General features: G+C 34.9%; 1 protein-coding gene across 1 annotated transcript in view; it reads left to right on the top strand.

Annotated features, from left to right (window-relative positions):
• The window catches only part of SLC6A11 (solute carrier family 6 member 11), a 73,443-nt gene that overhangs the window by 17,204 nt on the left and 39,883 nt on the right, over positions 1–16,356 (top strand). The window contains exon 6 of the mRNA XM_065749647.1: positions 3,489–3,621. Coding sequence (XP_065605719.1) covers positions 3,489–3,621 — 133 coding nt within the window. The remainder of the gene's footprint in view (positions 1–3,488; positions 3,622–16,356) is intronic.

Genomic DNA, 16,356 nt, shown 5'->3' with positions numbered 1-16,356 from the left:
TCGTCTCCTGATCCCTGAATGCATCATCCTCACTTAGATGCAGAGGAGAGTCATGTATTTTTTAAAATGCTCCCCCTTTTTGTTAATTTAAGTTGAATAATAAAAGGACATATATGAGGATATCTACAGTCAGACTGAAAGGAGGTTTATGAGCAGAACTTCATCTTCTGAATGACTTCTCCTTTCAAACAATAACCTCTGCTGCTGCTATTTCAGCCAATTTCAGAAAGAGAGCAGAGGCCCTGAGATTAGGCAGAGCTGTTTTGTGTATCCAGAGGAAATCACTTATTGGCTCTGTGTAAGCACTTTAGTATATTTAAATACCCACTGCAGTGCTAACAGTTAAAGTTCTTTGGCACCATGTGTCTTTTTTAAGTGTGAGCAGCAGGGCTAATTGTTTGGAGGCCATTAATTTGCCATTTATTTTGCGACTCTTTATGAAAGCATCCCACCAAGGTTTTTGATGGATAAGACATGTGATGTGCACCTGGTATTTGACACTTGTCATAGAGCATTCAAAGAAGACCGAGCATTGACTTTCTGTGGACAGCTTCTAGAAGGTAGCTACTTTCAAAGATTCTGAAATCTTCACTGAGAACTGTGTTCTTAAAATGAAGTTGTTTTTGGCGTGTGAAACACTCTATTTATGAAGTGGATGTTAATAACTCTTATTTATTAATTAATTAAGAAGCTGTTACATTGTTAAGAATAGAACAGCATAATGATTCAAATGATCAACTTCCAGAACAGATTACTTTAAAAACTGGATGTGGATTATGGTGCAAGTCTAATGCTATTCTGCAAGCTGTGTTTGAGCCCTGGCTATGTCAGTGTATCATCTATATTCTTCCACTATATTTGCTATTTCACAGATTTCTCACTTAAGATGTTGTGGGTCTGGAAGTTGAGCAGTGCTTGCAGCCCTTTGCAGAACTGTAAGCAGGACATGAACATGGAGTGTTTCGGTGAGGCAGCACAGTTGGTATTTGCTGGAATTAGTGAACAGTGTGATGTTGTTAATTGTCCATATAGATGTGCACAAATCTCCAAGACAGGAAGCTGCCAGTCTCTTTTAAATATATTTACTAATCCTCCTGGAGCCATTCCTTTGATGTCGGGGATTTGTCACATAGCAGGCTTTGTTAGGAAGGTGATGATCTGACTAGCATGGAGATTCCGTGGTGTCTGACCTGGCTGTCTCATGTATTAATGCAGTACAGGTACATCCCTGCTATATACATTACAGGTAAATAATTACTTGTAACAGAGGTTAGCCAAGGCAGAGTGCTGTGCCATCCAGTTCTATGAAAATAAAAATTAGGACAATATTCTCTTTTGAAAGTAACAACATAAATATCAAGGTAAACTAAGAATTTGAGTGTTTTCTTCTTGTTTGCTCTTGGGATTAGCAATAGTAAAGATGGGCATCTTTAGCCAAATTCTACATGATGCCACATGTCAAATTTCTTAGAAGCATTAATTTTAATGTACTTCATTAGACTTTCTCTAATTATTGTTCACTGATGTTATTTTTATTTCTAGACTGTAGATAAAATATATGCTTCCTCTACTTGATTAGAATATCTTTTCATAAAAGCTACCTCTTTTCCTTTTTGCATGCAGTTTAATGACAGTTCTTGAGATCCTTGCAGGTCTTATCTAGCTAATGGCTTTCTATGCTAAACAACTTATTTTCCTAACACGACGATGTAAGTTTTGCAGAATAATGTAATTAATTGGCAAGGAGCAAAAGTGAATATGGTGGCAGTAATTTTACATTTGAGTGATCTAACACTTTCTATTGAAAAAAAATAAATAAAATTATATATTTTATTTGAATATATTATATGAATATATTTTGCTGTAATTATCTGCATATTACATTAATTTTATACACAAACATTATTTATTTATCAGAACTGTATCCAAAATGATGATATGAAGTGATACGTTGTTTTTAGGCATTTTAACAATATCAGAGTACTTGTAGACTTAAGTTAAATAGTTGTCATTCACAGTGTCCTTGAGAGAGAGATTAGTGCAAGTCTCAAATATCTGAGGGGTGTGTAAGCAACATCTAATAAAGATTTCAAGGGAATTTTGGGTCAGTATTATTTGTGTAAGGCTGAATGCTGGAAATTTATGTACAAGTTTGTCCATGTGTATACACAGCATATAACATTGCCAGTCCCAGCTGAGATGTGATTAAAGGGTATAAAAGACCTGAATGACTGAAATTAATTATTCAGAGTATTAAAATTAGCTAATTGCTTCATTTAAGTTGATTAGGGTTTCTTTTAGGTTAAAGAGCAATTGAAAAATCTCAAGGGAGTTCATGAAAATCAGTGAAGTTTATAGGAGTAAGTTTTTGCTTTTACTTTAAACTCTTTATGCAATAGAATCTCAAGTACCTGTGTTTTATTTATAGGCTGGTGAAGAATTTACATTTTCTTTAAACTGTGTACTTATCTACAGCAAAAAATCAATGAGCATGAAAGGGACGTGAATCCCCCAGACATGAGTTTAAATCTCTTCATGAGATATGGTCCTTATGAAGAAAATGCTACCTCAGATTTCTGAAGCTTGGTCCCACAGATAATAATAGCAAGTGACTTAATTTCTGTGTTTACTTCACTGACTCTTGTTTTAGAAAAACAATGAAATACGGCCTTCTCTATGTTTACTAACTTAGTAAACCCTTTGGCTACAGGGATGAGAGATGTGAGGAATGTCCCTAAAATGAGAAGTTTTTAGATGGGAATGGATTTTTCTAGTATTTCAGATATGCAATTTTAAAATAATAAATGCAATATATATTTTTGATTACTTTTCCCCTTAGAAGGGAATTTTTAAAGAAACATTGATACTTTCCTGTGGTTCCCTGATACTTTTTAAAGAAACATTGATACTTTCCTGTGGATCCACCTGAAAGGTGTTATGAAGTTTGACATTAAATATAAAAAGTATAAAATTATAGTTCAATTTAGAAAAGGAAATATATGAAAACAGGTGTTACAAGGTAAAATTAAAGGTTTCAACTCACATTTATTATTTGAAAAACGGTTAAAACTGAAAAAAAATCAACAATTTACCAAAAAAAAAAAAAAAAAAGAGCAAAAAACATTATTACAGTGGTTTGTTTTGGACCTGTTTGGCCTGTTGTTGACTCAGAGAGGTAAAAGTTTTGTGGTTTTTACATATCCATTGTACAAACTTTCCATGTTGAATATATTTTAAGATGTTTTTGATTTTTTTCACAGATATGGGAGAATCAAACTTGTTTATTTTTAACCTGATGTTAAACCTGCTGGCAATATTCCCTTTTTTTCCCTGCTGTATCTTTTTACTTGACATGATCCATTCTCAACAGTCGGTAACCAGGATTCTTCCTGATTGAATGTCATTTGGTTCTAGGTCAATGTTTTATATGCAGTACTATTTTGATTCAGTATTTTTTCTTTTTAATTTATTTTTTCCCCCCTTGGTAGACGCAGGGTGCTAGCTATATCTGATGGGATTGAACATATTGGAAATCTTCGCTGGGAACTTGCACTGTGCCTCCTTGCTGCTTGGACTATCTGCTATTTTTGCATTTGGAAAGGAACAAAATCAACTGGAAAGGTAGGGTTAAAATATTATGCACCGACTGAATTATAGCCTTCTTGTGCCACAAACCTCTGCATGGTTATTTACATTTCCTTAACTGTAATGGTAGAATTTTAAATGCATTTTACGCTTCTGTAAGTATCTATATTTACAAAGTATATGAAGTATTAATTACTAAGTAATTAAGTAGTACTACTTTTTTTTTTTTTTTTTTTGCATTGGTTTGTTCCGCTGGTTTTAGTGATTTTCATTTTCCCTAATTCTTTTATGTAGGACTGTTTTTTTTGCTGTTTTCCCTGTAGTTGTTTTGTCAGCTTAGCAGCCAGTCCATGAACCTGAGAACGATAAGTCATGTTGATTTCTGTACACATAGGACCAAATTCATATTTTTATACTAACCTGAAAAGAGTTGAAACTTTCAATGACACAAGCAAATTGCACAAATAAACAGAGCATTCAGAAATACAAGGTAACTATAATAATGCAGAGTAAAACAAATTCAAAGAGATCACCAAAAACAGGAAAAAAAAAAGAACTAAGAGAGATGAAGATGGATGCATTAGGTAAAAAATAAAAAGCGAAAAACAGCCATTCTATATTGGAAACCCAACAGAGCAATGCAACTTCACAGCCTAAGGAAGTCCTGGGACAACAGAGAGGTCACCTCAGTGTAGTAGCAGACACAGATCTGAGTAGAATATGTGATTAGTTGAGTAAGCAGAGAGAGGAAAAGAGTCATTGTTCTGAAAGAGACCTAAGAAAACCCAATGGTTTTTCATGTGGAAACCAAAGAATACAAGAAAAAAAATTGCTGGGTTGAAACTTTTTGTTAATGTAATTTTTATTTTTTTACTACATGCCTAGTTTGTAACTGTGGTTAGATTTTTTTGTTGTTTGTGTTTCAGCAGGCTGCATTTGAAACCTAGTGTATTTTTTGTTTGTTTTTATTATTTGGAAAATATAGAAATAAGTTTAACTTTCAAGAGCACATTCTTCTCAAAATTCTGGCTGTAACTATTTGCTGAATTCTGCCTCCAACTGTCAACTGCATCAGTCAACTTGGCACTGCATTTTTCACCTAATTTACAGACATGGATTTACACAGCCCTACTTTTATCAAGTTGCTGCTTGAAAGAAGCTGAGAGGCAATGCCTAGAGATTCTTCTAAACTACTCTTATTTATATGTAAGAGGGTAAAAAAAAAAAACAAAAAAAAAAAACTAAGGACAAAAATATAAAGAGGCAAAAAAGTGAGATAATGGCAAGGTAAATGTACGTATGTCTCTGAAGTATGTACTCCACAGAAGTACAAGAGTGGTTTAGAGCTACAACTGGAAGTAAAGAAATGAAGTTGAGCAAAACTAATTTTTTTTCCATCAGAAAGATGTCTAACGATGGATATCTATTCTACCGTAGAATAATCTTGTCCCAAAGGTGAAGGCAAAGCATGTATTTTGAATGCACATATGTGCAGGATTACCGGGCTATGCAAAACTGTGTACAGTACTCAAGAAAAATAGCACTGGTAGAAATGATTTGTTAATAGGCAGAGTCTCCAGTGATCTTGGAGGGGATGTACTTTGTTTCAGCATTTATGCAGTTTACATTTGGGTTTTTACTATTCAGCATATACATATCAAATAAGATTCCTGTAGCCTATTCCACTTTTCCAGAAAAAGGTCTCAGATTTTGAAAGTGATTCAAGTGAAACTGTTAGATTTTTCTATTGTTTTTTTTTTCCTGATAACTTAACTAAACCCTTATCTCACTAGGAAATGTAATAAATTTATTTTGCTTCAATTTCATTTTTTAACCACCTTCCTCATGAGGTTAAGTCAAGTAAACTGAGATAGAAAGCTGTCTTGCCCACTTGAAATGGGATGATAAGCTTTTTAACTGATTAGAATTAGCTGTCTTGCAAAAGAAACGCAAAGAAAGTGAAATCAGTGCTCTGTCTTCAGCTTTATTGGCCTCAAAAGGGGTCTTGTAAGATGTAGTTTTATTATATGTTTACACTACTGAAATTGTTTTTCCACAAGCTGCACTTCTATCTCCAAAATCACAAGAAAGCCAGCTGGTTCCTCACACTAAAGAAAACTACACTGTGGTCTTCAGCACTCTGTGCAGAGGATCTACCACTTCTGTTACAGTAAGGTTATTTCATAGTTAACATTGATCCTTTTTTCTTTCATTTGTGCTCCTATAATTGGTAAGTTAACACTTATAGTAGATTTGTGTGTGATATTGCAATTGGTTTCAGTGATGCACTTTTTTCCCCCTGATGTTAATTAATTTTTCAGATTTATTTCAGAATTTTGATATTCTTACACTTTCCTCTTATCACTGATTCACTGTAGGTTCCTGCAAACCTGTGCCATCTTGCTTTCCCCTTAGATTTCCTATGCACAGATATAGTAGTCAAATGTTGTGGGTGTTACAAAGGCTTAAAATGCTCAGAAATAGAGATGGCAGAGCAGTTTTCTGGACTGAGTTTCTCTATCTGATATGATGGTGTTTTAAAAGTTCCTAATTAAGTTCATCTATCCATAATCTTTCATGCTAGATTGAATTTTATTGCATGTGTATTTTAAGGAAACATTTAAGATGTACCTCGAGATATTTATTGTAATGTTTAAACTGTTTTTATGCTAAATTGTTAAACTCCCTATACATTTCAGTTGGATTGATTATCTTTAATGCAATAACACATTTATTCAAAGCAGAAAACATCTTAGTTTTACTGCTTTGGAAACATTGTTGAAGACAGATGTCTGTGGGCCAGAATAGTAAGAGAGAAAGGGAAAAAGAACATGAAGTAGGAGAAGGATAAAGATCAAAAGACACATAATGTTTTCATACAACTGTGCTACTGTGAAATATTCAAGAGGTCAGTTTATGCCTTTCCTCTTTTTTTCTGAATCCTTGTATGGGAACTGCTGAATCACAGCCTGAACCACTGATTGGTCGCCTGAGGTGAGCACCGAGTCAGCCACGGGGGCACAGGTGAAGGTGATGTACCTGTGTGAGTGGAAGGGGTGGAGCCTGGCTCCACCTCTCCCAAACCCCATTTAAGGGCTGACCACCACCAGGGAAGGATCTCTTCTCTGAGATCCCTCCTATGTGGAGTCCCCTGTGAGCCTTGTCATCCTGAAGGTGAGCCATCTTCTCTTTTGTATTATTTGTGTACTATCTCTATAGACCTACTTAAATATGCTATCATCTATACTATTTTTTTGGAGTACCATCCTTGGGAATTATTCACCTTACAATCCTAATGCATGATATCAGGAAAAAAATCCAATCAATATAAGTTGTCGTTAAATATCAAACCATCATACTCTGAGTAGCACTGATACAGAATTCATCTACTGAGATTATGAACTGAATGTTTAATATTTTAAATTAATAAATGCATTATATCTAACATAAAGCTTAACTCCAAATGGATTTCCATGATGCTGTTAAAGAAGCGTTCCAACCTTTTACACTTGAAACTCGTATCTTTCTTGCAAAAACCTTCTAGTTTTCCATTCCAATGAATGTCTAATATTAAAACAATTTCAGGTGGTTCTGACAGCTAAATATGCCAACATTATGTTTTTCATATGTTATAACTTGCTGAGATTGATAACGTCTAACAATCTTGCCCAGAAATGTTCCCAAGGAACATTTTTGTGAGGTAGGAGACTGATGAAGCTTAATTTTCTGAATTCATTAGGTATCGTCCTAGACTCTAATCATTAACTTTTAGTTTAGTACTTTATCTTTGTGAAATATTTATGATTAATAACTACGGCAATTCTAGATATTTTGATGATGTACATAGCTCACATAGTAGCCAAGTCTTGCTAATTTTTGATATTCAGATAACATTCATGATATCTTCATGCAGCAATGAAAAATATACTAGTTCTTTTCTGAATCCTAACTGTTTATTCATTTGTCTAAATGTCATTGAGGTTTAAACTTTGAGAAAGATACATCAGAATTTCATAATCTGTTCTTCCTGGAGTCCTTTCTGAAGGAAGTAGTCCTAATACCTTTTTCTTTTTCAAACAGCAGTACAGATATTTTTTCAGATGGTGATCTTTCCTATGACTTCATAGTGACTGCTTGTTTTAAGCAAAATTTCTATATTAATCCATTTTGTTTATGTGCAATATAATTTACCAGGAAAATAATGTAAAGATGCTCTCAGTCTCATTGCAAAGGTTGGGCTTACTGAATGAACTAACAAACTGTGCAGTATTAAAATGGGTCTGCCAAAGGATACTGTAGATAAAAATATTGCCCCAAATATATGTTTTGCAGAATATACACAATGTGCCAAGTAATATTAACATAATTCATGCTCCATCATTTTCTTCTTTTCTTATAACTTTTTCCTGATTACTCTTACATAGGGTTTATTAGAATTAGAATGCTAACAGAATGCATTATTATAGTTTGGTTACAAAATACAAACAACTAATGGGCTTACATTACTTATTATATAGTAAACTGTAATAAAATCTACACTTTGGTCCAATTTATTGGTATGATTTATGGGAAGATTTCAGAGCACAAGTGTGGTTATTTCTTCTAGCATATGGCTGGTATCATTTAAGTAATGCTGATATGAAAATTTCCATTTTCTGTGCGTGCCTTGTCTAGTTTGGATTGATGATCACCTTTCTTCAGGTAAGTCTCTTCTTTGCCCCCTGTAGCCCCTTTTCTCACGTGGTCAGCCTGCCTAAAGCTAGTTGATCATCCCAGAGGGACAAGCGTTTTGTCGTTCATACAATTCTATTCTGGTTCTGGAATAAGCTACAGTGCACCTGTTTTGTATCTAACTTGGTTGTCTGAAATATTTTATCATAGTACTTACTATTGGAAGGTGTCAATACTGCTTTTATTTTTGTCTGCGGTAATGTATGAAACTAAGATGTTTCACAGTAGTGCAACTTTGCTGATGTTGTAGCACCTTCTAATTTACAGTTGTGTAAAAAAAGACTGACGTATAGAAGTAAAACAAGGAAAATAGTTGAAAAGTGTACACTGATCTGGCAGGAGATATGGGCAGAGACATAACTCAATGTGTCAAGCCAAATGAGTGAAAGAGGTTGGGACCTTATGAGAAAGCTGAAGGACTCTATCAGAAAGTGTAGTAATAGAACAAGGAGTGATGGCTTTAAACTGAGTATAGATTTAGATTCTTTACAATGCAAGTGTTTACACACAGGAGTAGGTTGTCCAGAAAGCCAGGATGAATAGAGCTTTGTACCATTTAACCTAGCAGAAGGTGTCCATGTACCTGGAAGGGACATTGAAACTTGGTGACATAATAAGGTCCCTTTCAGCCCAAAGTACTCCATGAAACTCAGGTTAGCAAAACACTGAAAGATGTGGTGTGCTTTGAGACCCGAAATCCAAAGGTAGACTCTTTCATACCTATTACGCATTCATTTCTGTCCTCACTTGAGGAGTTAAGCCTTGCTTGCCTGCAGTTAAGGCTCAGTCAGTGGTCTCAAAGAAAATTTATTTCTCAGTAGCAGGCTATGTAAAAACCTTAATGGATTCAGTGAGGCAGAAAGAAAGAGTAAAAGGACAGAAGGAGAAGATAAAAGAGCAAGATGTATGGATGAAAAAAAAAAAAGAAACTGGGGTCCATTGTGAGGAGCCCAGGAAAAGGAACTAGGCAGCAATGATTGTATCTCCTGAAGTGTCTTTTGTTTTAGCCTAAAGTAGTAGCAGAGAATAGCCGTTCACTGCAAGGCTTTAACACTGTCCAAGACTGATCTCTGTATTCAAAGAGGGAAAGTAGAACATTCATGAGATGCATGCTGAGTTCCTGCTATCCGCCTTCTCTGTGTGAGGTTTTAAAACAGCTACTGATTTTTTTTCACTCTCCTGTGCACTGAGCATTTAAGGACACCTCAGATTTTTTAGTAAAGGAGATTTTTGTGCCTTTCGGAGTAGTTTTCTCAAGCTTTTCTCTGGCGGCTGAAAAAAGTAGTAGTAAACAAATCAGAACTGCATATACATGATTTCATTCCTTGCTAGGAGAACCTTAACAGTGAAGGCTCATTTTTGTATGAATCTTTTGTTATTCTGGATCTGAGCCCCAGTCCACAGCCTAAGGAAGTCAAAAGTGGATATCAGAGCACTGAAGACAGTTTGGGGTACATCCATGTGTGAAAATTTTTGGGCAGAGAAGATCGCTTGTATAGTTAAGTTAATGTTTGAGGAAAAAAAGCAAGGATAAGAGAGGAAAGGAAGAATGCTATTTTCAGCCATTTTAGTAGTAATTCAGGGATATTTTCTGAAAAAAAAAAATTAAGGTGAATTCAAAAGACATGGATTATTATAGGGGCATCTCTTTAGGAGGAATTTATTGACTGGCTGAAGGTAACACATAATGGCTTCTTCTTTCCTTGAATTTACTAGGCACTCAAATGATTTCTTCATATTTTTCTATTTATAGAACCTTCCCTTCTAATGAGTTTCCTTATTGCCTACCAAAGTAAATCAGCTAACAATAGATATCCGAAGTCACACAGAAGCCAGCATATAAGTTCTGTGTACTCCAGTCTTTGCTGATACAACTGTGTCAGGACTAAAGTTTCCTTCTTTCAGATACATGACACTCTGCTTTCTACAAAGCACACTGGTGTTTAGTAACTGCTTATACTATATATATAATATATTATATATATTATATATATACTGTTATAAAGCTGTTCTACAAAGATTTGTTCAGTTACATGTACACACACACACAAAAAATCCTTTTGGATATTACTTTTGTTGGGTCTTGATTTTATTCAGCAAAAACATGCAAAAGAACTACTTGCTCTTACAAAAAAATGTAGAAACATGAGAGTTGTGATATACTTATCACTAAGAAAGACAGTGCTATTCTTTGGTTTCATGTTCTTTCAGCCAGAGGTAGATACTCTATTCTCACGTGGGCAGTTTGTCCTCAGGTAGTGGGAGTCTGTACAGCTTCAGGATTGGCTCATTCTTAAAAATTTACAAAGCAGAATGTTGGTATTCACCCCCATGGCAGCACTATATGTGGAAGTTAGTACTATATTGAATTCCTGCCAGTGGGAATGCACTCTTTAGTTTCTACAAGCAGTTTATCTGCAATGTAAAGATGTCTCTGCAGTAGTTCTGTTTACTAGATAGCTCTTGAGAGATTTATAAAATTTAATTCTGTATACCATCTCAGTGCTATGAATTGAAACCAAACTCTTTCTTTAGAATGAGAAAACACTGATATAACTTTCCACATGAGCAACAAGAGCAGCTTCAGCAATTGCAGGTGCTATATTGGCTACTAAACCACATCCCAGAGAAAAGACTTGACTGCGATGCACCTGTTATTCAATTTGCCTTAAAAAAAAAATTAAGACACAAATTATCATCACAATGAATAAGCTTCATTGTGTCATGATGTGTATCAACAACGTGACAGCAATAATTCTGCAAAAAAAGAATTCATGACATTAAGTACTTTTGCAGTTTAGTTTGTGTATCACTTATTCCTGAAGTGCCTTGCTGAGGTTAGAATCACATCGTTACAAGTCTTGAACACAGTAAGATGCCTCTACTCAGAATACTTCTCCTTACACCTGTGTACAGGGAATTGAACTGAAGGTATAAAAGGAGGGCAGAGAGAAGTGCCAGAGATAGAAAGACAAATCTGTACCAGAATCATAGTTTTAAGTGCAGGCCAGTGTCTTCATTGTGTGATTCCTTTTCCTAAGCGTTGCATTGGATCTACTTCTCAGACTGCGTAGCTCAGCTCAAAAGCAGAATTAATTTGCAGCACACTGAGTCAGATCAGGATTCTGCAAGTGAGCTATGGGGTGATTTAAGGGATAGATTTAGTCTGCAGTATTATGAAAATTTACAGTGCAGTAAGCCTTGAGGTAAAATATAGATGTGACTAACTGTACTGTAATAAAAGTAGTAGCTATAGGGAATGGAAATGTGGAGAATTTGGGGTCTGGAGAAGATTTGAAGTGGTAAAGCTAATTATTATATTATTGGAACAAGCTGCACGGAGAGGTGGTGGTGTCACCATCCCTGAAGGTTTTCAAGAAAATGATAGGTGTCACATTGGGTGAAAAGATTTAGTGGGATGTTTGTGATGAGTTGATGGTTGGGCTGGACTAATGGTCTTTCCAGTCTTAATGATTCTATTATTCTATATAGCTAATAATTATTATACTTAACAAGCACACAGTATTGTAGATGTTTTATGGAGAATGTATCTCTCAGCAGTCACCATGCTGATGAAGACCTATATTCACCAGGGGTTGATAGAAAATTGTATCATCTTGCGACGAAACAAACACACTATTTTCAATAATAAATGAAGAGCTCTGTTTAATCCTACAAAAAGGAAAAAAACATCTAATCTACTGTTCTATTCAGACCCTTGCATCTTTACCTGCTAACATATCAGTAGCTACTGGATAGAGCCTTCAGTGTGATCTGGGAAGGCAGTAGTAGCTGAGAAATCATACCCATTTAGTGCCTTATTTGTGCCTCATTTCTGTTGTTGTCTAAACTCAGTGAGAAGTGGAAATTTAGGTGCCTAGTTAGGGACAATTCTGTAAATTCTTTTTGTAGAAAGTGAATTTCTTATATCAGAATTGTCAGAAACTCGGCCCATGTTATACATTATTTAAGAAAAAGTCAAGTTTCTGTACACATTTGTAACTAATATCAGTATCTGGCTTGTTGTATACAGTGGAAAACTATAGATGGCATTCAGAAGTCTGAAAAGCCTGGAAGGTTCTGAAAAGGACTTTGATTTATAAAAGCTTGAACTTTTTGAAGACCTTTACAAAATGAAGGAAAAAAAACAAAACCCTCAGTTAATTAATTAGTCCTAATTCATATTTAAAATTCTTACTGACTGATTTTTAAAGTTGACTTTTACTTGATTAAATAGCAGTCTTTGATTTTGAGATATTTGCGTCTCTGCAAATTCACTACTTGATGGGAGCTGCTCATAAACACTTTTGCTTGCAGTAATGAGCTTAGCAAATATGTTTGAAGTGTTTCCTGTATTACTGTGAGTAAGACTGGTATAGAACAGGTCTTTGTGCACTAGGCTGCTAGGAAAAATAATTAAATTCTTCTAGATATTTGTAGTTTCAGTACACTTGTGTTTTATTTGTACTTCAAGTTCTATGCTGTCTCATTTATAGCTGTGATAAAACACTCTTTAAAGAAGGTAATTATAGGATACTGGTCTTGAAACCACTGAAGATATGTTTTTATTACTTAGGTTTAGTTTCTCTTGTTAATCTAAGAACTGAATGTTTTTGGATAGCCTTATCGGTTAAAGTAAGAAATATTTCACAAATAAATGGAGCAGAGCTTTGTGTTTGCCCTAGGCAATACTTTTTTAAAATTTAATGTAGGACCTGTAGGCAACAACAGAATGCCCTGCAAGCTTGAAGAGCAGTTTCAGAAGACAAGACAGATCTTGATCTCAGTAGTCCTGAGAGATCTGGAAACTAAACAAGCTGTGGTAATAAGTTGGGAATGAATTTCAAGTAACAATTTTGGAAAAGTTGATGTTGTTTAAGGAATATTTATGGAGAGAAACAGCTATTCATCTAAGTTTATTGTTCATTTCAGAAGAAACTGCTGCAGTTCATTGTTACTGTCCGGTTTTGGTACTTCATTACTTTCCAATGTTCTTTGTAACCCTGGATTGGTGGAACACTAGAATTGCACTTAGTCTAAACTTTTGCCACCCTATCCTTCTCTTGAATTTCTGAGTAGAATTAGGCAGTGCTTTGGCACAGAATATGTTGTTGAAATGGAATTTGGGAAGTGCTGAAAAAATAATAAAATCAGGCCTCATTTAAATAATAATTCATACTGGAAGAAAATAAAAGAGGGAAACATAGATTCAACAAAATATATCTCCTGCCCCAGTCATACTTCTTACAAATCCTCTCATCTGTATTTGACTGGTGGGCTTTTTTGTTTAGCTTCTTTTCTGCATATGAAATTTTAGCTGAATTTATTTTTTAGAATTTATGAAAAATGTCGGTAGATTTGGAAAATGTTTTTCCCTTTTGACATACTTTTGAAAAAACTTGTGAATCAGCTGTCATTACTTTGTACCATCTTTCTAGTAAATCTAATTAGCGTTGAAAAATCTCTTTTCTGTTGTGATTTGTATATTCATAGATGGTATAGTGTCATATTGGCAAAATTCTTTCAGTCAGTGATGAATGGAAAAATTCACAGTATATCTTGATGGTTGTAAAATAAAATCATAATGTTATCTGCTGTTAACATCTGAGAGATTAGAAGACAAAACGTGGGAGTAGTGTCTTATCCCCAATGTAACTCTTCTGATTTAGGGCAAATTGATGGCAATTCTACCATCACTGCTACTTGTCCTTCTTTCCTAATGTAAAAAATAGAGGAGTTGAAGGGAAATAATTTTATAAAACATCAAGTGATGTTTGAGGCACTCAACCCTTTTATTCCATTTAAGCTTTTAGATTTCTGAGATTGCGTGGCTCAACGCATTTACATACAGGGCTCCTTCCTCATTCTCATAGATATATCATGGGTTTCTTCTGTATTTTTCACAAGTCACCTTCACTTGAATATCTGGGGCATGGTCCTGCCAGAGTGTCCTAAATGAAAAGATGCTTTTTAGAACAAGTAGTTCAACAGTCCCCGTAGCCTGATCTGTACCCATGCAACGGATCTATGCTTCTAAAGGTGCTTTGGTATGAAAAGATGCAAACTGGCAGTAAGTTCAGTTCTCAGTACCTTTGTGGTGCCTTACTCATGAAATCACTTCGTAATTATATACCTACCTACCTTATGTTATATAAACATCTAATTCTCATTCTCTTAAAGTTTTGCTACTCAAAGTTCCAATATTTTGGTAGTTAAAGTTCATGTCACCGAAAGCTCATGTTGTCTTTCTACAGTGATATGTATAAATATCTTTGTAGATTTCCCTATTATATTGTAATAGGAGAACTAAGTGCAAGAAAAACTATGCCAGACATTTTTATTTTGTTTCCAACTGCTTTAACACTGGCACGACTCTGACAAGTTTAAAAAAAGCATTTTGAGCATTGGAATGCAAATTAACATACCAAGCAATTAAAGTCAATTAAAACAGGATGTGGTGTAATTAGAAACAGTTGTGTTCACATTTATATTCAGAGAGTTTTGGTGTGTTGAAAGAAAAGAAAATGATTTAGGAAACTTCTAATGTCTACAGATGTGGTGATGATAATAATAATGACATTTGATTTCTAAAATGCCTCATCGTCCTTCATGTTCTCTTGAGAAGCATAATAAAATGAGCACGGTGACACATGATACACTGGACACAATGGAATGAAATGGATCAACATATGGGGAGACTCAAGCACTAGCTACAAGCAGCAGCCTTCTCTCGCCTCTCAGCACACTGTACATACCTGTTGCTGTATCAAAGAAGTTAGCAGTCCAGTTATCTCCATGTGTACTAAGACCAGCGACTGACCAGCAATGTCAGTTAGCTCAGGAAGGGTGTATCTTTCCCACATGTCCTTCCTTTAGTATCTCCTTTATTGTTTTGAGTATTTGTATTAGCATTTATTACCAAAAATGCTGAACTAATTTTCTTTCCTATTTATTATCCTTTTTCATTATTGTATTTGGAAAGGAAGTAGATCTGCAGCCTCTGCACTCAGTACATGGCTCAGATCAGGACTATGTTCATTCTGTGTTTCTTCTCATTATCCCATGGTCCATTTTCATTTGGAACCTTACTATGGATTTTCTCTTTGCGGCAAATCTCTATTTGAACTCAGTCATGTTGACTTAGTGGAAATGCAAACCAATAACAGTAGAAGAAACTACAGGGATAAATCTTTCCATTTTTGCATTGTACTGATTGATGAATTAATCAATTCAGAATTATGCACCCTGTAGGATATAATGGTTGGCTCAATTTCCTGTGAAAATAATGATCTCTATTTTCAAAAGAGATAGGGCATCTGAAAGATGTACAAGTAACTACCTCCTATTAAGACTAGGAAGAATGAGGTGTCAAAGGATGACTTGGGCAGATGGGCACTGTTCGGATCTGCTATATGTTTTCAACTTCATCTTTTCTTCGTGTACCAGCTGAAGTACATGTGACAAGATTTCGTATTTGGGATGATGTATTCAACATGGCTTGAAAAGCAAAATTCCATTCGTTTGTCATAAAAATGTGTTCGTCCTGTCGTGGGTGTATTGTCTGATGTAATTTTTTCATTAGCATAGGCATGAAACAGTTAGTGAACTTCTGAATTTAAAATGTCTATTTTTGAGAGCTATACAAGTCATATCTTTTTAACAAATATTTTTCTTGCCATTTAATTCACTTCGATTTGTGCGAGTTGGATATGTTAAAGAATCATCTCATTTTAGGGTATATTCTATCTTTTTTCTGCAGGTATAAATAGCTACAGAGAATTAAGTTTAAAATACAATACTTGTTAGAGGATACATATTTGTAGTGATGTGGAATCAATCATTTAATCCATCTCCAAATTTGAATAGCTATATCTGGCTCTCGGCTATGTGACTCAATAATTAGAGAAATCCTGCTCATTTATTTTCATAGGGAAATATGATTTCTTGCAGTTTTCCTTAAATGCTTGTTTTTTCCCCTTCTAGTAAAGCACACTGATTTCTGAAAATATCTGACCATATGAGTTAAAATATAGATTGCTG

This window comes from Cyrtonyx montezumae, unplaced genomic scaffold (genome assembly GCF_038088225.1).
Source record: "Cyrtonyx montezumae isolate F1298 unplaced genomic scaffold, pur_monq_1.0 scaffold_6, whole genome shotgun sequence".
NCBI lineage: Eukaryota > Metazoa > Chordata > Aves > Galliformes > Odontophoridae > Cyrtonyx > Cyrtonyx montezumae.
This window is presented reverse-complemented; position numbering and strand designations above follow the sequence as displayed.